Source organism: Rhea pennata, chromosome 17 (assembly GCF_028389875.1).
Source record: "Rhea pennata isolate bPtePen1 chromosome 17, bPtePen1.pri, whole genome shotgun sequence".
Taxonomy (NCBI): Eukaryota; Metazoa; Chordata; class Aves; order Rheiformes; family Rheidae; genus Rhea; species Rhea pennata.
Genome location: NC_084679.1, coordinates 4,472,337 through 4,497,899, shown reverse-complemented (window position 1 = coordinate 4,497,899; position 25,563 = coordinate 4,472,337). Strand labels below are relative to the sequence as shown.

Sequence of the window (25,563 nt, the reverse complement as noted above, 5' to 3'; positions counted from 1 at the left end):
CACTCTCACTTGCAGTTTATATCAGCATCATCATTTTATTTTTTGAGCATTTGAGGCTATGGGAATTGGTTTTGTAGAAGAACAATGAATGTTCAGCTGTTATTTATTGTGCTCTATTGTTTTGTGGCAACAGCAGATGCCAGAAAGCTGAATAAAATAAAAGAACAACTGAGATTAAATTGCCATAGACCTTCCTTCCTGACTCCTAAATATATTCACAAGCGAACCAGGCCTCCTAATCTCTTCCTATACCCAGTAGTCAGCCTTGACCTCTGCAGAGTAAGAATGCGACAAGCCAGTGTGTCATCAGGTAGTTTTACCATGAAATCCCCAATATATTCCCTGACCTTGCCACCAACAGCTAGTGCTGATAATGTGCAAGGAAACAAGTTGGCTCTGCTTTTCCTCCTCTTGCTTAAGGAGAGTAAACTTATTTAGCAGATCTCATTAGCTTCTCAAATGTAGCTCATTAATATTTTGTAGCCTCCTCCTCCTCCTACAGACAGGCTGTGACACAGGTTTGAAGTGCTCCCTCCCTAAGCTAGGTTTCTCCCTGCCTGGGCTGGGTTTTAGCAGTATGTGGATGGAGGAGCCGCAGGGATCGAACCCATGTCGAAAGCTAGTTTAGGATGGGAAGCGGAGCCTGGGGAGATCCCTCACGCCCCGAAATGGGGCAGAGCACAGTGTGGAGTGAGATGTCCCCCTTCCGTGCATCTGGCTCATGGGATAGTGCTGGGCATTTCTGCAAGCTCTTGACCCTGAGGGACAGGTGACACTGCGAAGTGAGGCCTGGCCCAGCCAGAGCCCAAGGAGCTCTGGGGGCAGGGGGAAAGGTGAAGTGGGACCTGTGCTGTCCCCAGGCATCCAGTGCATTAGAAAGGAAAAGGGGTTGTTTTGCAAAGGTGCCTGGCACTGGTCTGTATCAGCATGCAGAGCTGTGTTTTCTCCTCTTCTCTTGAGCTGCACAGTGCTTAAAAGATGCCCAATTTTTTTGCTTTCTGCAGTGTATTCGAGGAGAGGAATCCCACTGCAGGCTGGCTACGGCAGGGCCAGGTCCGTGCAAGCCCCGGGTTCCTCGCCCCATCTCTCTGCAAGCCTGCTTCTGGACTGGGGTGTCTGCTCAGCGAGCTGCACCTTGGAGCAGGCAGCCTGTTACTCCCGTGGTGGAGTCTGGCCACCTCGAGGCTTCATTTTATCTACGCTGCTGTGTGTTTTGGCTTAGTTTTGCTGCTGAGCAGCTCAGATCTGTCCCAGGCATCAGCGTCACTTAGCCTTGACCTTCTGCATGCTGCGCTCTGTAATCTTGGCATTTAAGGAGAGCGGGCATTTTGATACACAGTGTCCTCTTGGAGCTACTCTTTTTGTTAGCAGCTGGAGATTAGACACTCTTCACCACAGACCTCTTTGCTGAGCGAGTCACTTTGGTCTAGTGAACGCTTGGGCTTCTTTTACCTCGTGAAACTAAGACGGATCAATTGGATACAACTGGTTGAGCACTGGTGGTGGCACTGCTTTGAGCAGGAGGCCTTGCAAAGCTCCTCCCAAGCAGCATTTCTGTGATTCTGTGCTTTTTCGGTGATGCTGGATTTAGGATTCAGATTGCAGAGCTGATCAGGGAGGAAAGCCTGGTGGTCTCCTCTCCTGGAGAGTGAACAAATCTTCCTTGTGTTTGCGCTGCACGCTCGGTCTCAGGCTAGAGGCCAAGGCCCTGCTTGCCCCAGTGGGCAGGACGCCCTGTCTGCAGGGTCCCAGGGCTGCCTCTCCTCTGGCTCTAACGATGGCTCTTTAGAAAAGCAGCAGTGAGAGGCTCTCTCATTTTGCCACTGCAAGGCTTGTGAAACTCCTGCGAGGTCTGAAGGGCTGGGGACCGGCTGGCTATTCCCAGTGCCAGGCCTGGGACAGGCATTACTTTGTCATCCTGTGGTTAGATCCAGCTCTAATATAGTCTCAAATATGCATCATTATGTCATACCAATCTGGGAGTGCCTGATCATGCTGTTTGGAAAGGCTGAGACAGATGCTGATGGGAGGTAAATATAATGACGGCTCTGTATCAGGAGCAAGAGTTGAAAGCTGTTTTGGCTGTTCCTACCGCATCAGGTGGCAATCGCAAGGAGAGGCCAAATTTGTCTGGACTGCTACTTCCCTTGTGGGGCAGATGGCCAGGAAGATGTCATGCCCATGCACTGTTGGCATGGCCTTCTCTCCTCCTCCTCCTCCTCCTCCAGGAGAGATGCGGGCGAGCTGCGTGGGGGGAGGCAGGATCCAGTGCTGGGAGTGGAAGGAGCGGCGGTAGGGAAAGAGCTGCTGATCCTTGCCAGGCTCAGAGTCAGCGTAACGGAGCTGGCTATACACCAGCTGCTGCGGTAACCCAGGCGCCTGGGATGGCTGTGCAGAGGAGCAGACGTGGAGTGACGCAGCAGGGATTACAGAGCAAGAGGGCCTGAGGCTTGGGTGCTCCTTCTTCGCCCATGTCCCCTGGTATGATGTTCGGCGTCCTCACAGTCCACAGAACATCTCTTCAGTGAGTCTCGGTGAGGCAGACTGGCACCAAATCCTGAAGCACTGGATGATCTTGCAAAAATACGTGGTGGTAGGTAGAGAGCAGAGCATGAGGGATGAGTCCCTGTGGGCTGCAGTAACACAAATCATCAAGGAAGTGCTTGTTGCAAAAGATCCTGAAACCTTCCCGTGGCCTCCTTGGTTCCTGCTTGGATTATGAAGAACCTGTCCATGTGATCGGAGACGACTTGTTCCAGGCACTGCCTAAAGAGCATCTTCCATGTCTCCCCTACGGAGCTTGAGCGGAGCCTCCCTTTTGGGTGCTTCACTTTGCCCTGCACGCTGGAGGGAGGTTCTGCTCAGCTGAATGTGTTTGTCCTGCAGTGGTGGTTAGGAGCCTGTCTCAGAGGTGGGCCCTGGTGTGCTAGATGCCGTACGTAGTCAGAGCAGGAAAGGTCCCCTTTCCTCGAGAAGCTGCCAAGAAGAAGACTGTGCTGGGGGCCCGGAGCTGCTGGAACTGCAGGGGGGTGAGGCTGGGGCCTGTATGTGTCCCCACCTCTAGCCTAGCTCTGCTCTCTGGTTCCACCTCATCTTGCTTTACCGTCTTTCTTGCGTAAGGCAGTGGCAATCTGCTACACATGGGATTTGCACAGCCCCAAAGGCACCTCGCTGCTCCGCTCTGCGAGCAGCCTCCGTCCCTGTGCGTGCAGAGTCCTGCTGCTTTGCTCTTCAGCAACTGCACAAAAGCCAAGTATGGTGCTGAGGCAGAGGCTGCTTCCCGGATAATTCCCTAGCGGAGAGCCTGCTCCTTGGTTCGACTGAGTCACAGATACGTGAGTAAGAGGCAGGGAGGCAGAGAAGTCTTTGCCATAGTAACGTGGGAGCTTTGTCATTGCATTAGCATGATGTGGAATTGCTGCTTCAGACCGAAACACGCGGTTGTTGAATCGTTGTCTTGACAAAGGTGTGAACGCTGGCAGCGCTCTGGCCACCGCCGTGACGGCCACCGAGGGGGCCGCGAAGCAGTGGGAGAGGGGCACGGAGGAGCCTTTCCCTCCCCTCCCTGAGTCTCCACGCGTTCACACAGCGATTTCTCTAGTGCGCTTTTTCCTTTCTCCTGCCCGGTTTGATAAAAATAGATTTTGAGCAAGCAACGTTTCCAAGCAGAAAGCAGTTGTATTTGTTTGTTTTATCTGGAAGTTTTTTAAAGGATCGAAAAGTTGAAGGGGGAGGGAAGGGAAAGAATCAGCTCTTCCCAACAGAGAGATCCAAAAGCAAAGTTAACGTTTCCGCCACGGCTTTATCTTTTCATCCATGTAAATAAACGTCCTACACACGTCATTCGTGTGGGGTTTGCAGAGGGAGCCGGAGATGATGGGCCTGTTCCTACTGGTAATATTTACTCAAGCAACAAGAGCAGGAAACAATAGCAAAACTGAGACTTTTACTTTGGGCCCGGGGGTTTCTGGGAGGGAGCAGTGTGTGTGTGCCCAGGTCCATGCGGCACGTGGCCGAGAGAGATGGGGCTGGAGGCAGGATGGGGCCTGAGGGTGCTCAGTGCTGCTCCGTTTGCTGCTCCACTTGCTAGAGAGCCCCGTGTCTCCTGGGGCTCTGCGCTTACAAACGCATCCGCCAGCGCGGGCAGTGCCCACGGGTTGCCGTCACGTGCTGAGCGTCCCACCGGTGGGAGTAAAGTCCTTTGGCAGCACCTGCTCTGGGACGCAGGAAAACTGGTGCGTTGAAGCGTTGGCCGCAGAGCACCTGGGTCGTTGGCTCCGCTATCTCCAGACGAGCGTCAGGCTGGGGCCGCGCACGGTCGAGGAGCGGGGAGGCAGTCCCTGTAAACACGTAGTACAAACACGTAACGCAGGCGTAAGGATCAGATGGCTGAACTGCCCGGCTGTTTCCAGCCCTGAGCTGCTGACTTTTGCACACGCGTCGCTTGTCTACGCGCCAGTGACGTCCCTCCCGCGGAGGTTTACCGCGGCTTGGGCCCCAGCTCTGCCAGGGAGACCGGGTGGCCTTCGCGTTGCCGTCGGTGCTGAGCTCTGCTGGAGGAGATGCTGCACCCTGCCTGCAGCTCGGCAGCAGGGTTGGGTGGATCCCGCTCCAGCCGTCCTGTGGAGCAGCACCACCGCTGTGGGTCTGAGCCTGTCCGCTCCACCCATGGCGCTGGGGTCCCCAGGGCTTCCCTGGAGTCACGCTCCTCCCCAGAAGGGCAGGAGGTGCCTGGGGCGCTCCACGTCCCACTCTGCCTCAAGGTTTTTGGCCTGGTGAAACAGCACCACGGGCTCCCTGGCCTTTCAGCAGGCAGACCTGGTCCTCGGGACCGCTTTCAGGAGAGTTCACCCGGGGAGCTTTAGGACTCGGGAGCTGGGGGATGTGGCAGTGTTAGCATCCCTCGTGCCAGCCGCGCGTGGCGCGTTCCCCAGCGGCGCTGGAGCGAAGGCACATACTGTGCTCTGGTGTGGGGCCAAGCCGACGTGACGTCCCTTCTGACCTTTCCCTGCCTCTTTCCTAGGAGAAGGAAAGGAACGCCAAGAGGAAGAAGAAAAAAGGCACCGCCGTGCAAAATGAAGAAGCTGCCTTCCCTCCTGTAGCTGAGGACGAGGAAATGGAGGTGTCGGGGACGAGCGGCAACGAAGAGGAGATGGCTGAGGAGGCCGAAGGTGAGGAGGGCCGGGGCGGCGCTGGGAGGGGTGCGCTCAGCTGCCCGGCAGCGGCTGGGCGCTCCAAGCCCTGCGCCGTTGGCTGCCTCGGTTTGCAAATGTCAGTGCTCCCAAGGGGCAACATCTGCCAAGGGTGCCCCTTACCCCAAAGAGGCACCGAGGTGACGCTGTGCTGCAGCATGAGGTGCTCGTGATCTTTTGGATGACTCTGGATTTCTTGCTTGCAAGGACTGCCCTGGATCACTGCCCTCCTCCGGTGTCTGTCTGGAGGGATGTTTATTTTGGGAAGTCATGCAATGGCAGGAGCTCAGTTACCAGCTGGCCTCTGCCACGGCTGCCGGACCCGGGGACCTCCCCAGGGTCCGGGTGGGGAGGCTTTCAGCCGCTTTCAAAGCCACATCAGCCTCTCAAAGAATGGGGCAACCCGGATGGCGCTGCCCTCCGGCACCTTCTCAAGGTCCATGGGCTCCTCGGCCTCTGCTTTGACATTGCACGTAAAGGGCTCCCTGGAAGCAGCGGAGGGGATGGACTTTGTCACCTGAATTCACTGTTGGTCGCAGGTCTTACCAGTACAGGCGCCGTGGGAAAATGGCGCTCTGGGTGCATTGCTCCCCTGCAGCCCTTGCCCACCCAACCGACTCGCTTTGTCCTGGCAAAGGTGGCACTTTGTGTGCTCCCCAGGGTCTTCTTTTTCCTCACCTTGGAGAAGAGACAGCCCTTTTATTTGTGATCTCCATCAGCCCGCAGTCCCCAAAGCGCTTGGCTTATCGCAGGGCCTGGCACACTTTTGCACTCTCACAGATCAGATTCCGTGTTGTTTTCCTCTAAAGGCCTGTCCCTGCGCGGCTTGGCAGAGCCCAGGGACACGCCGGGCTCAGATAGCAGGCGCCGCGTGGTCTAGAGGAGAGGCCATGGGGGAAACCGCTGGAGGAGAGCAAGCGGAGAGCCACCGGCCTGCCAGCGGAGCAGGCAGGGAGCACCGCAGCCCCGGCTGCCCCGCGGCTCGCACTGGTGCTGGCCCGCGCTGATACCTCCGGGACGTGGGAGCACGGCCCCAAGCAGGAATAACCCCCTGGGTTTGCGGGACGCCGTCCCCACCCCGTCAGGGCGTTGCTGACCCTCCTGCCCGAGACAGCTGAGCTCCAGGAGGTCCTTGCTGCCTGGGAAGCAGAAGGAGCTGCGGTCTCCAAAGCGTGAGGCTGTTGCACCTTGGCATTTTGTTCCCCTCTTCATTTTCCTTCTGAGGGAGCGTTTTCCTCTCTCCCAGCCATACCAAAGAAAGGAAGCAGTTTGAAAGTGACAATTTTAGCTATTTACCGCTTAGAAAGAGCAGCAGCGAGTTTGGAGAAAATGTGCATAATTTTCCAACAATAGCCCCATTTGACTTTTGTCAAAGTAATTTAATAACTTAACCGGCAGTGCTCGCACCATGCTGATTCCTGGCCTTAGCACCCAGGCTAATGGGACTCGAAATTGAAAATCTTTTCAAGTCGTTGTTGAAAGTGACTCATTACAAGGCAGATTCCAGGTAAATCTTTGTGCGAGGTGATATGTGACTCAGAGACACAATGTAAAAGGTAGTTATTGCTCTTTGTGAGAGTGGTTGAGAGGAAACAATGTATTTTTAAGATTAAAGACAGATCACTTGACACACTCTGAAGCATCACGTTCCTAGAGCTCCCGGACTCGTTTCGTATTCATCCCATTGGGCGGAGGGGGACTGTTTCTAAAGTGGGTTATTGAGCTGAATAAACGTGTAAGCAGAGGTGGATGAAATGTCATGGGCACAGAAATGTCAGAGCAGTGTTATGCCTGAGAAGCCTGCTTGGCTCCTGGGTGATATTTGGAGATGTGTAGTGAATACCGTGGGATCGGGGGGCGATGTGGCGGGCAGTGGAGCAGGGCGAAGGTCTTGGCGTGGTGTTTATTGCGTGACTTTGCATCCAGCTGCCGCACTTGCGAAGAGCAGGCATGTGTGCACGGGGCGCGTGCAGACAGCCAGACTGCGTGGCCGGTGCCGGTCACCTCTCCGTCCAGGACACAGCTTTCTCACGGCTCACGCTCTGCCATCGTGAGCTCGGTGTCCGGAGCGAATGCAGTGGAACCTAAAGCTTGGTGTAACAAGGGCTGAGCTGCTTTTGGTACTGACATTAGGAGTAGCATCATGCGCATTGTTAAGTGAGATGTTGACCAGGCGTACTGTAAATCTGTGTCCCATCAGTCCTGTGACCATCATCCTTGGGTGACTGCATCTCCCTGATTGATGCATGTGAGGAAAGCACTCTGCCTCCTCTTCCACGAGTGTGAGAGAGCTTTGCCCCGAGGGGGATATGTTGAGATTGGACCCTGAAAGTTTCCTGGCCCTTGGTGTCTTTGCATCAGAAAGTTTGGAGGAAATGATTCTTTCTCCAGCCATAGAAACAATCTCTCAGCAGCACCTTCATCTGTAACCATGCATGGACACTTGTGTTTTCAGCTCATTTCAAGTTGTTAGACTTGAGAATGATCCTTTACATTTAATGAATAACCAGTCCTGCAGCACTGGCAGAGCTTTGCTTTCACTGACCCTGACCTCCTTTCCTCTTGACACTGGTGGCTTAAATAACAACAAACACACGCAGTGTTTTGGGACATTCCCTTGGCTGCCCCAGGGGTGACAGAGACAGGGTCACGGCACCGTAAGTTAGCAGTAATGCCGTGACAGCGTGCAAGAGGGGAGTCAGGAAGGTGCCCAGGCTGCGGGAAGTGGTTGAGGAGCTCTGAGCTATGGTTGAGTGAAGTGAGGAGGACACAGTGCCTGTTCTGCTGAACCCAAGTGGCAGAGCAACCCGCAGCGAAGGTTTTTGATCGTAGTCCTGCTTCCCAATTGTTTGGTTGTCAGGCTTGTAGGGAGTGTGGTTTTGTGTCTGGGCAGGGGTTAACAATAGCCCGACCCGTTGTTATGTTAGGCAAGCAAAGAAAACCCCAGAGCATCTCTTGGCTTGGTAGGCTCTGGGTGCAGGGGATCCCAGCACGACTCTTCTGAGCCCCGGGATCGTCTCCCTTTCGGAGGAATGAGGGCGTTCTCCTCCCATGGGAGGGGGCGGAGGCAGCGATATGGGAAGTGAGAATCTCAGTCTGATCCTTATTTTTATTTCTTCCCTTTTCTCAGCTGCAGTAAATAACAGCTCTGACACTGAGAGCATTCCCTCGCCAAGGCCTGAAGCCAAAGAGGGAGGCGAAAACGGGGCCAAGGCACCATCCGGTCCGGGAGGTGACTCCAGCGCAGAACCAACAGTCAAGTTGGAAGAGGCTCCCGCACCCCCTGATGCTCTCACTGCTCCCACTGCTCCTTCTACCAACCCTGCTCCTGCCACTAGCCCTCCTCCAGAGGCAGCTCCCGAGCCAGCCAGCAGTGAGGAGAAGGCACAAGAGGACCTGGTGGTGGATGTGGTGAAAACAGAGGAGCCAGAGGAGAAGGAGAGTGAGGAGCCCTGCAAAAGCGAGGTGAAGAAGGAGGAGAACGAAGACAGCCAGGAAAAAGACAAGGGGAATGACAAGAAAGCGGAAAGCAGTGTCAGTGGTGGAGGGACAGCAGGGGCAGAGGGGCCGCCCAAGGCCGAGAAGAAGGAAAGTCATAAAGGCAGTAAAGGCCCCGGCGTGAACCCTGATAGTGACTCCAGCGCGACCTGCAGTGCGGATGAGATGGACGACCAGGAAGCTGTGGACAAAAACAGGTAAGAAAAGCAGCAACATGTGGTAGGTAAGTGCATGGTGCATGAACAAGACACGGGGATGTCTGTTGGGTGCAGTAGTGCCTGGGTACATGTTCATGGGCTCACTCTTGGGAATATCCCGATAAGAAGCCTAGGCCATCTCTTACCTGCCCATCCCCTTAAACTTCAAAGCAGCAGGGACCAAGATAATTCCATGGGCTGGAAAGTGTCTTCCTCAGTTGTGCTGAAAACTGTTAGGCCATGTGTTGTTTGTGAGGATAGAGCCCTGAATGCTCCTGCTGGCTCTCGTGCTCCACCAAGTGAAGGACTGTGCCCAGCTGCATCTCTGTGTGGCTGCAGCCCTCTGGCCATGGTTTGCTGCGGGGCTGTGAAGCAACAGGCAGTGTGATGTGTGCAGATGTGAAGTGCAGAACCACTGTGTTTGCTGACTGTGGGCCACCTGGGTGATGCAGCGGCAGGTGATGTGCCCTTGGGGCCAGCTGAGTTGCACTGAGGGGTAGAGCAGGCTCCCTGGAGCTGGCTTTGGTTGGTAACCCTCTGAATTCATACTGGCAGAACAGAAGTCACTTCAGAGCCATGTTTCTGTTTGTCTCCTGGTGGAGATGCTGCTCGGATCAGTAGAGATCAGTTATCCATGCAGGTCCTGGAAGGAGCAGAAGGTGGCCCTGTGTGGTGTGGGGAGTATGAGCTCTCCCACTGGTAGACACTGTTGGGTCTTTGCTTGTGCCGCTGCCTTTCCGAGCCCTTGGACAGCCCCTGGTGCAGGTAGCGAAGGGGTTCTTGACCCTTCTGGGGCCAGGGAGTAGAAACAGTGGTGTTTTTGAAGGAGAAACACCCTGTTCCCTCCCATCTCTTCCCACTACAGTCACATAGCCCTTCCTGGCCAAGAGCCTTGCAAATGGGACAGGGTTTCTTGGTTTTTTTCAAAGAATATATAAAAATACCTGTCTTTTTAGTGCCATTTTCTCTAACAGCTCCTGCTTCCATCCTCACTGGCTCTTGGGCCTGGAGGGGCCTCCTGAATCCACACTGCCACTATGTGCAGTGCTGCAGATCAGGAATGATGCAGATGTACCTCTCCCCACCGTCCCCTTCTTCCCAGATGGGATAAAACCTCCCTACGAGAGAACGTGAGGCCAGCAGGACTGAACTCCTGAAGTTTAGCATTAACCCAACTGAAAGCAAGACAGCAGCAGGTTTTACCAACTTTGCAGTAGCAAAGGAGTGAGTCGCCATGAGAGCAACCTTTTCTTCCTGGGCTCCTCGCTGAGTCAGCACATCTCTCTCCAGCCAAACAAATACCAGCTTCCAGGAGCATTAAGTATTAAACACTGCTGCTGGGCCACTCTGCTTATCTGGTCTGGTGGCAAAAGGCAGGTGATAGCAGCACGTGACTGCATGGGAAAGGGTTAGCAGGAGAGCCGAGCTGGTGCTCCCCGGGGGAAGCGGTCGGGCACTCGCAGCCAGCGCAGAGCCAAGCCTGTGCGGCCGACCCTGCCGACCTGCCCTGCCTCCTGGGAAGTGCCCCCAGAGGTGGTTTGCAGGCAGCTCAGAAGTTGTGCTCCCAGCAGGGATTTTGCATGCACAGACTCAGAGCAGCTTCCCCAGTACCGTTTTGCTTTTTGTCAAAGTGGTCTGTGGAAACTAGAGGTGTGCATGCCATTGTCCGTGCTCAGACCAGGTTGAATTCGGACTCTGTGTTTTCTGAGCCTGAGCTGGAATATATCTGTGGCCTTTCCTTGTGTCCTGCCCACTAGATGAGGAGTTTCTAAGCTATGCTCTGTGGATAGCCCATGGCTTCCCAGTGCCTGTGTGCTGTTTGCAGTGAAAACTTTGTAGCTGAGGATGGGAAATGCAGATGGGTGGCATTGCTTGGTGAGGCAGAAAGTCTGGGACATGGCTTTTAGGCCTGGACTCTTATCTCCTTACTGTGAGTCGCTAGGTCGTAGTGGTTTTCTGCTTGCATGCCCTTAACCTTCTACAAAGTGGTGGAGCTTCAGCTAACCTAGTTACCTTGCATTTTCCACAGGCTGAGGTCTGCTTGCTGTCAAGTGGTTGCCGCAGCTCAGCTGCTGCAGGGTGACTTGCAAATGCTCAGAGGAGGCAGTGAGCATGCAGCCTGCGCTGCCGAGATGCTGCATTATCCACCCTGTCTGGGATGGCGCTGGCGGTGTGGATGTGTGCGTGATGCTCGCCCACCCTGCACTGGTTGGGTGTGGGTGCTCTCGCTGCGCTTGTAGAAGTGTCAAGCAGCCTGCAGCACCCTGCTTTCCCCTCAAAGGGGGACGGAGGGTTGCTGAGTGTCTCTGGGGGGAGGTGAAAGGGGTGCAGAGCAGGCTGGAGGCATGAGATGTAGCAGCAGCTACTGCGACTGGCATTCCTGGATCCTTCTGCAGTTTGCGCTAGCAAAAACCAGGCTGAGACAAGGAGTTGCAGCCTTAACTTGTCAAAGCTGAAAAAGGCAGCTAATTGTCTTTGGTTACATATAGAGCCTGTGCTTTAAGAGGGCTGCTGCTAGCACTGCCAGTACTGCAGTTCAGTGGGAGGTCACGCCAGATGGGAGGGAATGTGTGAGGCCGTGCACATTTACCCATCACAGATTTGCAATGTGGAGAGGCAAGGAGACGCCTTCCTATAAGCACTGTGCAGATCCCTCCGCACTGCCCTCCCAGGGCAGTGGGTCAGCCGGAGGTGCGAGGCAGGTGCAGTGCACTCGGCAGAGCCCTCCTGGTTGCCCCCCCAAGCTCCGTCCCCTTTGCACACCCGCCACACTTGCCAGGAATTGAAGAGAAATTTGGATGACTGTGGATGAGTCATGTTAGTGTGCTGGGTTGTCTGGCAATTAAACCAAACCCACGTCTCAACAGTGGAGGTTGAAGAGCTTTGGAGAATGTGGTGTCTTGGTCATCCCCAAAGCTTCATGTTGGGAAGGAATGTGTCTGTACAGCTGAGATTCACCCCATGTGCATGTGTTGACCCTGTAAATAGGGCCTCACTGCTCAAATCCTCTTCCTTTCCCTTCCAATTCCGTCACCCAGCGTTAGGAGCTCTGGTTGTTGGGTTCAGGAGACACCAGGTTAAAAGCGGGTGCAGTAGTTGCTGAGGGTCATTTGTCCCATGTCCTGCTGACTGCATGCAGGTAAGGCCAGTGGTTTTCAGAGCAAAGCATCTAGCAGGCAGCATTGTGTCCAACACAAGATTTGGGGAGAAAAGTCATAGTAAGTTATGCAACTTACATATTGAGGAATTTAATGTTGACTCTGGCTTTTTAAATGTCAGGATCACCAAGTGCTTTAACAAACCTGAGTTAAGCCAGTTTGTCAGCTCCCCTTCTGCATGCAGCAGAGCAAGCTCCGTTCTCTCCTTCTGTTGATGAGTTAGGTTCAAAGAGAGCAATTCAGATCTTAAGTACTGGGTGCCTAAAATCATCTCCTAAATCAGCATGAGCGCCGGGGGCCAGGCTCTCGGTCAGGGTGAGAGCTCCAGCTGGAGCAGCTCCTCTGCTGTGTGCTGGCTGAGGGGCTGGCCAGGGGCCTGCTTGCTGATAAAGCTCACTGGCCTCTGGAAAAGCAGACTATTTAGCAACGTGTCCAGCAGAACTGCTGCTGAGGAGGTGAGCACTGCTGAGCAGAACCCTGGCTGTTGAAATCTGGCCCCGTGCTGTTTCCACTCGTGTTGCCTCCAAGCATCTGTGACGAGAGTCTGTCCCACACCATTAGCAGCCCTTGAAGTGACGTGGAGCCAGGCCAGCACTCCCAGCTCCAGTTCCCTGCTGCTGAGCACCGGGACCCGTCTTGAACGGGGTGTTTGACACATTCCCCTCCTGGCAGCGCTTGTGTCTAATGCGAGCTGGCAGGACAGCGAGCTCTTCCCAGCCGCTGGGAGCCAAGCAGGTGTGGTGCTGGCAGCCTCCACTGGCTCCCCTGCAGCTGGAGGTCAGGTTTGCACAGAAAAAACTTGGCCTTCATTTAAAAAAATTGGCTTCTATTGAGCAAAATCAGAGACCAACGTGCCTAAGGAGTGGGGGAACCCAGAGCTGTCTTTAAAAAGCCCCGGTTATCAGGGTTTGGGTACGGAGGGCTCTGAAGACGCTGGGTTTCCTTGTTTCAAGAGCCCCATTGCAGCAGCGCCCCAGCTCAGCGTGGCTTGAAGGTCTCGGAGACCTCATCCCTGGGCCCCACGTCTCAGCCGCCTTTGGGGCATTACGCCCTGTCCTGTTCCCTAGGGGCCCAGTTGCTCCTCCTGGCAGCCCCAGCTGGCAGAAGCCAGAGGACAGCTCAGCTTAGCTGCCTCTCACCAGGTCTGCCCTGGCACGCGGGGCGCTCCCTGGTCCGCTCTCCAGGGCCGATCCGCAGCTGGGTGTCCGTCCCATTCCCGCGCTGATCTGGGGCAGTGTGCGGAGCGAGCACTGGGGCAGTCCCAGCACAGTGATGTATTTATTCCCCTCACATGGCCCAGCCACGCTTGTTTATTCATCCAAGGGTGAGCATGGAATGACCTTGAAATTTATAGGCTGAAGAGAGCAGTGAAATAACAGCTAAAATAAACAAATCAAGCTGTAAACCTTAAAAAACCATGAACTGGCTTGAACAAATTGGAGTGGGGAGAGAGAGAAAGCGAGACTCTCCTGCAGAGACACAGCCTTTGGGGTTTCAACCCAAGTCTAGGAGCCAGAAACACCTAGGGTTTGACCTAAGACCACTGCCCCCATCCCTGTCCCCTTCCCGTAAGGTGCTGGCAGTGCCCACCTGCCTTGCCATCTACTGGACTGATTGGGAAGAGAAAAGGCCCTCAGTTCCAGTAACACCCTGGAGCAGCAACTCACCCCCTCCCCCCAGCCACTGGAATGGTGGGACCATGCAGTGTGGCCCCAGGGGCAGAAGTTCCTTCAGATGCCCTAAATCCCCCTTTTCCCTGCTGGTTACACCCAAGGCTGTCTTAGGAAGGCCCCCGTGGCCCGGTGCGAGGAGAGGCAGGGGTTTGGTAGCCTGATGCCTGTCGGCAGGAGGATGAGCGCTCTCGGGCACGTGGGATGGATCTGGGCTGGTGGCCCCAGCCGAGGTGCGCGTGAGACGGGAGCGCTGGGAGGTGCGTGCTCATGGAAAGCTGCTTATTGTTTGCGGCGTTCGCTCCCACGTTAGCTATGCTCTCGCTGTCTGCATGGGGGCTTGGCACGGCCGTGTTCTCAGACTCTGCAGAGCAGCTCAAACAGCCGAGGGGAAGAACAGGCAGGGAGGACAGAGGGTTGTACAGAGCCAGGCTGAACATCGAATTCCATCAAAATCCAGCCCTTCATCTTTCATATAGTCTCTCTCAGCCACATGCACATGGTCATTTTCCCAGGCATTAGCGCTTCGATAGAAGACAGTCCTTGACCAGGAGCATGAGACTGATTTTGAGTGCTGGGTGAGCACCAGGTGTGATCTCCAGAGGGTGGCAGGATGCCCAAATGAAATCTGAACTGGGCAGCCTGCTCTGTAACACCTCCCCTTCCCATTCCAGCCTGTAGTTCTCCCTCGAGTTTATTCTGGAGAACAGCAGCAGCTTCACTAGGAGTGCTTAGCGCAAGGTATAAGAAAAAGAGAAATCAAAAACCGGTTGAGCCAGATGTGTTGTCTTACTTGATCACAGAGTCCCACTGGGATCTTCTCTGTAAAGCAGAAATTGAATCCCGTCGTGCTCTCCCATTGCCTTGTTGCTCCGGGGTGAAGTCACCCTGGTTATTGCAGTGCTCTGCAGCTAGTTCAGCGTTGTTGGTGCTTGTTGCACAGGAGGGAGTGATGCTCTGCCAGGGCACTGAGGAGTGGTTCCCTGGTGTGCTTGCCCTCACAGACTAGGATGGCTCGGGACTCCTGGTCTCTAACCTGCCAAAGTCACAACGCAGGACACCTTCTGGAGGGCTGTAGATTTGCAGTGCAGCAGGATTTACTGCTGAGCAATCTCCTGTCAGGCAAGCACCCTTGTACTGGACTCTGGGATCTGTGGTGTGGTGGTCGCCATCTGAACAGACTTGGTTGGGATTGGGATAGCAACTTCCAGAGCTAGAAGCCTAAGTGGCTGCCGTGTGTTCCAGAGCCCAAGATCCAAGCAGTGAGCAGCGGTCTAGTGCGCTCTTCTTTGATGAAGATGTTGTCCTCTAGGCTCAGCAGCCTAAGGCAGAGGAGCGCAAGGCATGGGGGAGTGATCAAATGGAACTTGTCCGTGACATTGCCCGGATTAACGTTTGTTTTGTGTTCAGGCTGCTGTCCCCCAGGCCCAGCCTGCTCAACACCACCAGCGATGCCAGGCTGAACTCCTCACCGCAGAAACCCCTGGACCTGAAACAGCTAAAGCAGCGTGCTGCTGCCATTCCTCCCATTGTAAGTACTTGATGGAAGAGGGCTTGGCCTGAGACCACCGTGGACATGGGTGCCCAGCGCAGAGTTTTGCATTGGACTGGGTCTCCCTGAGCAGCATGTGTGAGAGTTAGGGCATGTGTTCACCACAGAAACAGATGAACAGGTCTCTGCGCTGCATCTAAGCATGACTATCTCCTGTATGGAGAGCGGTGTGCCTGGGTCATGAGAAAGCTGGTGGGGGACCAAGAACAAGCAAGGTGCATTTTGTGCACAGCATGTTCCCAGCTGCTGGGAAGACTCTGTCGGCAATGTCTGGATGTTTCTTGGGCTCTTTTATCAGAAAGTAGTGAGAGATCTGGACAGAAAAACTCTGTCATTGCCACATGGCTGCTACCTCACATCGCTTTAAAAAGATAGTGGGCACCTTCCCAGCCCAGTGTTTCTCTTGATCTCATGCACTCAAAGGACCTACACTGGAATCTCGGCTAAGTGCAGAGTAACTCTTTGTTCAGGCAGTGCCTAGCCCAGTGTGGCTTGGTCCAGGTTTAAATCTCACAACACAAATAATAAGTCACAACAGTTGACTGAGAACCTAGGAGTTACAGTAGATTCACTGAAAGTAATAGTATCATATAGGAGGCATTTATGTTTTTCCTCATTGCAAAACTCTGTAGTACCCCTTTCTGGCTATCTAGCAGCCCTCTACTGAAAAAGCTTGTATTCTCCCAGGCTGACCATTCCTCCTGGTGCTGTAGTTTGGGAGGTGACAGAAAAGACTGCACTATTTTCTGGGTTGGGTTCAGCACCAGAGGAGGAGCATTTGCAGAGTGGGGAGGGAAGAAGTCCCCGATTTCATGTGCTGTGTTTGGAGTATTCAGGCAGGATCTGTTCCTGATGCACTCTGGTTTCCATGTTACAGCTTAAGATCTGTCTGCTGTAACATAACTTCTTGCAAAATCTGCAAATACTTAACTAGAGATCCAAGGTTTTAAACAAGGCAACTCTGAGGCTCTCATAGTGTCACCAGAACAGATTTGATACTCTTGTGGGAGCAGAAGAAACGTGTTTTACTTGTTTATTCTAACCTCCTGTGGTTGGAAAGCTCCAGAGCACTGTTTGGGGTGGTAAGACTTGTGATAGTGTGGGACAGATATGTCTCAGAAGAACACCTTGACATCTTGAAGACTGCTGTGGATATTAACAGTGCAGAATCCCAGAAATGAATCACAGAATCCCAGCACGTGGCAAGCGTCACCAATTCTCCCTCTTACTCTGCAGATTTCTGAAGGTTTCTCAGAGGGGATATTGCAGAGCGGAAGTGTGAAGCCTCAGGTGCCTCCTCATGCCTTGGCCCTCTACCAGCAGCAGATCACTAAAGCCCACGAGTCTGCCCGTGAGGACATGCCCCCAAGCAAGCTCTCACAGTCGCAGCAGCAACAACCTGAGAAGGAGCAGCAGCAGCCCAACAGCAGTCCCAGGGGAAAGAGCAGGAGCCCAGCTGTCAGTGACAAGGAAGGTAGGGGGTGTGCGTCTCGGTGTGTATTTACCCACGTAAAAATGTATGGTGTGTGCAGCTGTTTGCAACCAGCAGCTTTCCTTCTCTTAGGTGGAAGTTTGCTTCAGCCCTTGCAAGCTCTTTAATAGCATCTTGAAGCAGGACGAGGGAGGCATGGCTTATTTCCCACGTTCATTAGACAGTACATCATGTCTCATTGAGCGCACAGCAAACACCGGGCTAGTGTCGAACACTGAGGAGGTGAAGATTGCCTTTGTTAGCATCTCTACCGTTCGCTTGAGAGCAAAGGGGCCTGGAGGGATGCCAGAGCTCTGGGTACAATGGCTCTTTTCTACCTTGCTGGCTTTTTATAAAGAATGCTTTTAATGCTCAGCAGGGACCATTATTTCATTTAAAATCAATGCTAATACTGTGATTCGGAGTCCAAAGGTTCCTGTAAAGATTCCCAGTGCTTTCTCCCTGGAATAGCTCTGATGTGGTTTGGCTGCCTAATGAGCAATTCAGAGTTTCCCACCATAGAGCATCTGAAGTGTTATTAGCTTGAGCACCTGGGGATCAGGGTTAAGGAGAATTGGGAAGTAGTGATGAGGCCATCCTCTAAATATGTTTTTACTCTGAGTGTCAGAGTTTGGTCCAGTTCAAAGTCTATGTTCCTGGCTCTCATATCCAGTCTGCACTTCAAACAATTCTTGAGCAGGTTGGGGGCCTGGTCGCTTCTAGAGATTAGAGGCTGTGAGCTGTTGAGTGTGAAGATGAGACAGTGTCACCAATGGCACAATTGAAAGAGCAGGGAAGTCGGCTTTTGTGGGTGTGATGTCTCCGGTATGGGGTTCTGCACCGGGATAGAAGGAGTTTGGATGCAGCTGGAAAACTTTACTGCCTTATTCAGAGAGATGGAGAATGAAGGAGAATACACCTGGATTGTGGTCGCTACTGGAAAATTGACGCACTAGTTCATGCTTCAGCATCCAGAATCTTAGTGATCTGTTGTGTGTGCTGTGTCCAGGCCAAAGTATTCTTCAAGCAGTGATGTCGTTTTGGGTAACTACTCACCTTTGAAAGCAAAGGAGCTACCCACAAGTCACAGTGTTGCCATCTGTGCAGTAAAGTCTCCAGCTGATCTTTTCCTGCCACGCTTGTATTTGTGACCCAGGCGGAGCAGTTACCTTCCAGCACTCGCCCTCGAGCAATAGATAATCAGGTTTGCTCTCTTCCTGTGCTATAATCCTACACAGATCTGCCAGTCTTGCACAGCTCAGCTTCCTGAGGAGTTGTGTGGCACAGCCAGTGCTTGAACCTGGAGCTCTTCATTGCTGGCATCTGGCCATAGGAAAGGAGGACTACTTGAAATCAGGCAGATTTGCTTGCATTCGGTTTGGTGCAGGGTTTTGCAAGTTGGAGCTTAGCTTCTCCATTCTGTGACCTGTTGGTATCATTGTTAAATGCAAGAGTCTAATATCCAAATGGATTTTGTATGGCTTTGTTCTCCCTAAAGCGCTAGTAATGTGAAGCACTTCATTCTCTGGGTCACCTCCTCTGTCACACCTCTGTAATGCTTTGAGTCTTCCATGTACTGAAACTAGTAACGTGTCCCAGGACTTCTACAAGGTGCACACACACATGTGGTGGCAGAGAGGTTAAGTAGGTTGGCATGGAGTGTCAGTGGTGGAGCAAACATCTCAACAGGCGGTGGGCTCTAGCTATCTGATCTCCATGTACCGTGCACCTGAATTTGGTACGAGTATGGACTCGCTCAGTATCTCAGGGTTGTTCCTGTCTCCTGGCAGAGGAGATCACAGCTGTGGATCAGGGAACTGGAGGGGAGATAGCCAGACAGTCCTAGCAAATCTGTGTGCGAAGGAAGCGTCCCTACTCTTCCTGCCCTCTGAGCAGAGTCTGACATCTCGGTGAAGCAACAAGTGCAGGGTCCGTCCAGGCTTTACACATCATGCTGCTGCACCATGTCTCCTTGGTGTTGTGTTAAACAGGGGAGCCTGCACCGCCTGCAGAGCCTGGACCAGAACAGCCCCTCTGTCCCAGAGGAAGCCCTTCCTCCTAGCAAGGGGTGAGCTTCTCCAAAGCAGGTATCCCTTTCCTTCCGCGGATCAGTGGGGCCCTGCTTGATAAGAGAGCTTGAACTTCTGCAACCACTCCAGAGATCAACATCCTTCACACCGTTCTGGATCTGCTTCAAAGCAAAGTCTTGCACACATCCTGGCCAAGGCGTTGGCTGCCTCGCAGCCCTCTGGCTGGATCCGTATCGGCTTGGAGGGCAGCCAGCGGAGCTCTACCTTCCTGGATGCTGCACTGCCCTCCCCTGCCTTCCACCGCGCGTGTGCTGATTGTGGCACGGAGCTGGGCAGAGGCAGCCAGCCCTGCAGCAATCTCACCATCAGGCAGACGGATCCCTTTTCCCCCTTGCTGAATCGCTGTCGGGCCTATCTTTGGTTATCGCTCAGCGATTTGAAAGCCAGCGATATGTTTTGTGCTGATTTAGTTGTGTTTCATTTGGCCCTCGTAGGAGATGGGAAGCCAAGAGCATTAATTTGGATGACGGATCGTATAAACTCTGACTCCTTCGCTCCGATTCCAGGGGCTTGATAAACGGTAATAGGAACTCTCTCTTCCCTGTGTAAGTGCTATTTTATCAAAAGCTGGATGAGTTATAGCCACCCTCTAATGTGAGGGCAATTAGGAACTGGCCACATTTCATAGACTCCAGAGAAGCACATGGGAGGGAACAGCTCCCGTGGGGAGGGGAGGAGGACATGTCTTTCCAAGAGCCATCCAGGGTGCATGTAGGCTTGGCTCACAGTGTCTTGGCTTCCAAGAGCATCTTCAGGCAGGACATCCCCGCGCCTTTCGCCCCCACGCTCTGCGGGGCTGGAGTGCAGCCTGTGGGGAACAGCACTTGGGGAAAAATCTGGGAGCGCCTCTCTCCCAAGGTCCAGGGAAGATGTGCCGGGCCTGTCTCCATCAGCCTGGTGGATGTGCTTGGAGTTCCTCGTACTGGGAGGATGAAGGGATCCTCGCTGGGATTCGACGTGGGAACTTACTGGGGAGAGAAGCTGCTGCAGCCGCAGTTCGGCCCCGCCGGGCTGCAGATGTGTGTGCGCCAGGGCACCTCTGTGCGCTGATAATGGATTTCTTGTCTCACTGAAGAGGACAAGAGTAATCTCCCAGCTTCTGAGTACACTAAGCATTAATAATGATAATGCAGTAAAGCCTCATTAAATTGGGCCTCTGATAATCTACTTGCCCTATTATTAAGCTTAGCAGGATTCAGGCATCTATTTTTATGAAAAATTGATGGTTAAAGGCTGGGTTCATTTGTGATTGCTATTGTTTACTGCCCAGCTTCTAATTTCTGGCCAGTCCAGACATTACACAGGTGAGTCTGGGGGAAAAGGGCAGTGCAAAATTAAGTGTTTATTGATTAAAAGCAAATCCACCCAAACCTGCCTGTAATCCATTCAAGAAAAGGCTGTCTCATCTGTCTGCTTAGCAGAGCGTTTGTCTGTGAGGTTGCCCCCGCTGTGGAGCCGGTGCAGGTAAAGCGCCTCTTTCCCGTAGGGCACCGTGCAGAGCACAGCTGGGTTTTGGTGCTCAGAAGGAGGAGGGAGCTGCTCTTTGAACATCCCAAGCAGGACTCCTCAGGCACTAGTCGCTTTTTGGCCTTGGATCAGCTTTTTTATAGCCTGGGTGAACCCAGTATGGCATCTGGTATAACCTGAACCAGACAATTTCAGGAAGCTTTCCTGCCTTAGGCCCAGATGCCTTGCACTGGAACAAAAAGCAACCCCACTCCCTGCGGAGGAATCCCGTCTTCGTGGCCGCGAACTCGTCTTGATCTTCATTTGCCTTTGACTGTGTCATAAAACACAGTTGTCCCAGGTGTTCAGCGAACATCTGGTCACTTCAAGCACGGAGTGTTGTTCCCTGGTTGTCCAACAAGCTGATGGCTTTATTTCTCGTTTCTTCCAGCAGACTGCAAATTGTTTATAATCGACAGCCGTCTTTTAAGGGCGGTTCAACTTTTGCATTACAGTGTGATGAGGAAATGAGCTGGTTGTCTCCACGTGCTTGCTCTCCAGTGTCCGCTGCAGCAGGAAGGGGGACCGTGTGCCTGGGGCTCCCCCGACACCACGTGTGGTTTGAAAGCACCAAACTGTGCCTTGCAGCGAAGGCATGGCTTCACCCCTCTGGCCCAGGGTCACTGCACAGACTGTGTGGCCGCTAGCGAGTCGGAGGCAGCCTCATCTCCTCGCGCGCTGCAGATGGGTGCCAGAAGGATGCCGGGGTGCTGGCAGTGCATGGGTTCTCGGTGCTGCGCCCAGCTCCCAGCCACCTGCGGGGCTGCAGCGATTGTGCCGGGGAAGAAGGCAATGCCGAGGAAAAGCATGAGCAAGGGGAGCCAAAAGGAAGGTTGTTTCACCTCCATTCTTCTTCACCTCCACAGAGGTCCCCGCTGGCAGTGAGCTTCTGAGGAGGCGATGGGGAGAGTCACTAACACAAACAGCTTTTCTCCCCGGTGCATTTCAGACATCTGAGTAAAATGGATGCAAACCAAGGGAGCAAAATTAAAGCTTTTATTTATTTATTTATTTATTTTGGTTGGGGAACTCTGCACCCCTCTTGTGCCTGGATCACTCTGAACACAAACCTCTGCACTCTGGCAGCTCGGTCCCACTTGCATGCTGTCTCTTACATCAGCTCTCCCCCTGTCCCCGGAGACTGCACGTCCGTGGGACACCTTGGGTGCCGCTTAGTAAACTGTTCCCTTTCTCTTTTCCTTGCAGAAAAGCCAGTGCATTTCTCATCCATCGCAGAGGCTCAGAAGCTAAGTGCAGAGCAGACCGCTGCCTCGTGCTGGCCTCCTGTCCTGTCCTACCCTCGGGATGTGATAAAAACCTCTCCCCAGGCAGAGCCCCACTTGTTTCAGTATAATCCTGCAGGCAAGTGAAAGCCATCCCTCTGCGTGTCTGCTCTGTCTGTCATGGCCTGAGGCTGAGGACAGATGCTGCGATAGCAGCCAGCATCACAGCTCACTCCCTTAAATCAGTGCAGCCCTTCTCTTCTTGGATAAGAGAGGAGGCTTCAACAGAAACCCACTAACCCTTCTGGTTTTGCCTCGTGTGGAGCAGCCTGCCTTGCCAGCACTGCTGAGGTGGGGCCTGCAAGGTTCAAGGAGGACCACTTGGGTCTCCCAAGTCTAGTCAGGGAACGTGCTCCATCACAGATGGGAGACGTGGGCGCTCCCCAGGCCACCTCAGGGCAAAGCTGCCCTGGTTTGCGCCCACCCTGCTATCCCTCCCCAGCTGGAGGGCACAGAAGTTGGGTGCAGAACATCCTCTAGCTGCAGAAGGGGAGAGGTAGTAATTTAAGCTATTCTGGTTTGCAAAGCGATGATGCAGCTTGGGTCCCAATCCAGGGTCACAGCCAGCCAGTTTCCCGTATTCATCCCAGCTTGCTCGCTCACTTGCCCTTTCTCGCTCCTGTTGTACATGCTGCTGCTTTGTCTTTCCTTGGCCTTGCTAACACTGTGTTTCCCGTGCAGGACACCCCATCCCGCTAAACTTGCATGAGAGTTCTCGGTCAGGGCTGCAAAGACTGACGAGCATCTCAAACCCTCCTCCCCTCATCTCCTCCACCAAGCATCCCTCTGTGCTGGAGAGACCCGTCGGGTCCATTTCCCAGGTAAGAGGGCAGTACCCACCCGCAGAGACACATCGCAGGGGGCTGCGAGCTGCATCCTGACCTCTCCCCTTGTGTCCTAGGGCATGCCCATTCAGCTCCATACCCCCTACAGCTCCGAGCATGCAAAAGTTCCTGTTGGCTCCATCACCATGGGCCTGCCGCTGACCATGGATCCCAAGAAACTGGGTAAGAAACTGGAAGGCAGTTCTTGCGTGCTTCAAGAGCCGTGGGGAGGGCGTTCGCGGGTTGCTCTTTGGCTGACCTGCCCATCTGTGATGGCTTCCAAACAACCCCAGTGCAGCAGGAGGCAAAGGAGCCTTGCGGGACCCTGCTGGTCCCAGGAGCTGGGGATACCTCTGTGAGACAGAGCTTCTCTGCCTGAATGCAGCCTGGGCAGCAGAGCCCTTACAGGGCTTGTCTGATGGACTGTGTGATGTGGTTCAGAGGTGCCCAAAAGCTGAAGCACAGCTGAGCCGCCAAACCTGGGGCAAGGAGATGCGCAGAGACAGGCTGGGGGCATCTGGCGTCCCCCCATGGCTAGCCTGCGTGACGGGGAGCTGCCTGCTGCATCCCAGAGGAGCTGCCGTGGCCCAGTGCACCTTGCTCAGGGGAGAGGAGGAGCGCAGTAAAAGCCAAGGAGATGCAGAAGGAACCAGACCTGATAAGAGGATGAAAGGATTAGTCAATCGGGACAGTAGAGCCGGAGGGAGCTAAATTCATGCAGCATAGGGAAGGGGTAACTCTGTCAGGAACACATCCCAGGCTATAAATACCTTCCGGCTAAGCTGTGATTGAAGGAAGGAAGCACATTGCTGTTCTCGCAGGCTGGTAGGATAAAGAGTAAATGGCCTGAAGCGAACAAAGAAAGTGTTTAGTCTGCAGATTTGAAAGCATTTCTTAACAGCACGAGGAGTTGGGCAAGGGACTGAGGCTGCGGGGAGGAATTCAGGGCCTGACCCTGCAGCAGGACCCGTGCGAGCAGGGATCTGCGCGTGCTCCCGGGGCAGCCACCAAGCCAACCTCCCGCTTCCCTGCGTGTTTGCGGCGGCAGCAGAAGAGACTCTTGGCCAGCAGCGTGGCTCTGCACGAAGACGTGCTCTCCCTTCTCCTCGCCCCGCCAGGGCCCACGGGGCGAGTCGGTGGAGCTGGTCGCTGGGCCTGCCCGCGCCTGGGGCTGCGATGCGATGCCTGTAGGGGAGGCAACCCCGGGCGCTGGCCTTTCCAGGAGGCTCTGCAGTGCCGCTGTGCGGAGGTCCAAGGGCCAGTGTGCCCGGGTCCGCTTACAGCCGGCACTGCGGTCTTCAGCCCTTTCCAGCCTGCTCTCTGCCGGTGCCGAAGGGGGTTCAGAAACGGCCGCTCGGCCGGCCTCGCCGGCGGCTCGCCAGCGGTGCCCTTGCCGAGGCGCGAGCCAGGAGCTGCCGTTCGCTTATCACCTGCGTCTGCGCCTTCTGCCGACCGTAATGGCAGCAGAAGCAGCCGAGGTCATCTCACGAGGCAGGCAAGGAGGTGCAAGCCTCCAGCTTCGTGAGATTAAAGCCCAGAGCAGTGGCTGCAAAAAGCAAGGAGAGCAGCTCAGGCTGGGAGCTGGTGGGCTGTGGCCCGCGCGCCGCAGCTGCCTGATACCTGGTTAATGTTTTCCAGTGCCTTTTCCCGGAGTAAAGCAGGAACAACTTTCTCCTAGAAGCCAGGCCAACCAGCCGGAAAGTCTGGTTATGCAGCCGGCCCAGGAGGGCTCCATCCTGCGGGGTGAGTGCGGAGCCAGCCAGCCGGGCGCGGGAGACGGCGCCCTAAGGCGGGAGGGGAGGGATGCGGGCGCTGCCAAGCGTGGCGAACGCCGCTGCCGGCTCTGCCTGCCCGGTAATTTCTAATTTGATTTCTGGGTTTCTGCCCAGCTGAAGGTGCCTCTTTCTCTCTGCTCTCCTGATGGCCAGATTCCCAGAGGGGGTGGCTGGATAGGTCTGTAGAATATCTGCGATGGATGCCAAGATGTTCTAGCCTTCTCCCAGAATCACGGCCTCAGGCGCTGATGCGGGCGGGAGTTCTCTGTTTTTCTGTTTAAGGGGCACCTCACAATATTTTGCACAAGACAGCAAAGCAAGACCTGTTTAAATGCCATTAATTGATTTTTCAGGCTCTTCATTATTACTGCTGCAGCTGGGCAGGGACCACTTTTCGTTTAAATCTAGCCCTGCTATTTTTCTTTCCCTATAGCTAAGAAGAAGAAAACAAGTGCACAAGTCTTGCCTTTAAGTGCTAGTTCTGATTAGTGAAACCCCCCGACTAATGCAGTCAGATGCAGGAAGTGCGGTGGATTGGCGCTGGCCCAGCACGGATAACATGCGAATGAACTCAAACCTCCTCGAGCTGCATCTCTTTGGAGATCTGCTCTGATCGTATCAGGAGAGGCTGACACAGGCTGTCCTTTCTCCTGGGCCTATAAATCTGCCCAGCCCGTTCATGAAAGCAGCAGAGAGATGGTGGCCTCAAAATAACCGCAGAATGTTATTTCCTCCTCCTTGCTCCAGGCTCAGCAAGGCTGGGTCCCTTGGGGAACGTGGTGGGAAGGGCCATGCGAGATGTTGGATTTAACCTGAAATCTCATGGAGGGCTTCCCCCTACGTACAGCTCGGCTTGCTAGAGATCGAGTTGAATTCTTCCCATTTAGCCATGGGCACTCTCAACCCTGCAGGGTTTTATGCTGTGTGACAAATCTGGCCACAACTCACTGGCTTTGTGTCTTACAGGTACTTCCCTCGGCTCTGCCTCGGGAGGGAGCATCACCAAGGGAACGCCCACATCCAGGCCCCCTCCGGAGTCGCCCATCACGTACCGAGGGTCCATCACGCATGTAGGTCTCTTGCTCCCTTGAATTTGCTGGGTGGGTGTTGGGTGCTGCAGCTTGTGCCGCTGGGTGCGGGGGGTGAGTTTGTGAGATGCGCTGCGCGCCCGCCCCCGGGGCTGAGCAGCACAGCACCGTGTGGCTCCCTTCCCACGGAGCCGTGAGCAGCTCTGCGGAGAGCTCAGCAAAGGGGCTCTGGGCACGTGCCTGAGAGCAGGCGCGAGGCACCAGGGCTGCACAGCCAGGGCAGAGCGGGAGACGGCGGCGAGGAGGCGGATTTGTTCCG

General features: G+C 54.3%; 1 protein-coding gene across 9 annotated transcripts in view; it reads left to right on the top strand.

Annotated features, from left to right (window-relative positions):
• NCOR2 (nuclear receptor corepressor 2) overlaps positions 1 to 25,563 on the top strand; it is a 267,305-nt gene that overhangs the window by 209,921 nt on the left and 31,821 nt on the right. For all 9 annotated transcript variants that reach the window (XM_062590203.1, XM_062590200.1, XM_062590204.1 and 6 more), the window contains exons 19-27: positions 5,024 to 5,171; positions 8,323 to 8,887; positions 15,126 to 15,246; positions 16,504 to 16,741; positions 21,541 to 21,696; positions 22,299 to 22,438; positions 22,519 to 22,624; positions 24,080 to 24,184; positions 25,183 to 25,286. In XM_062590203.1, coding sequence (XP_062446187.1) covers positions 5,024 to 5,171; positions 8,323 to 8,887; positions 15,126 to 15,246; positions 16,504 to 16,741; positions 21,541 to 21,696; positions 22,299 to 22,438; positions 22,519 to 22,624; positions 24,080 to 24,184; positions 25,183 to 25,286 — 1,683 coding nt within the window. The remainder of the gene's footprint in view (positions 1 to 5,023; positions 5,172 to 8,322; positions 8,888 to 15,125; positions 15,247 to 16,503; positions 16,742 to 21,540; positions 21,697 to 22,298; positions 22,439 to 22,518; positions 22,625 to 24,079; positions 24,185 to 25,182; positions 25,287 to 25,563) is intronic.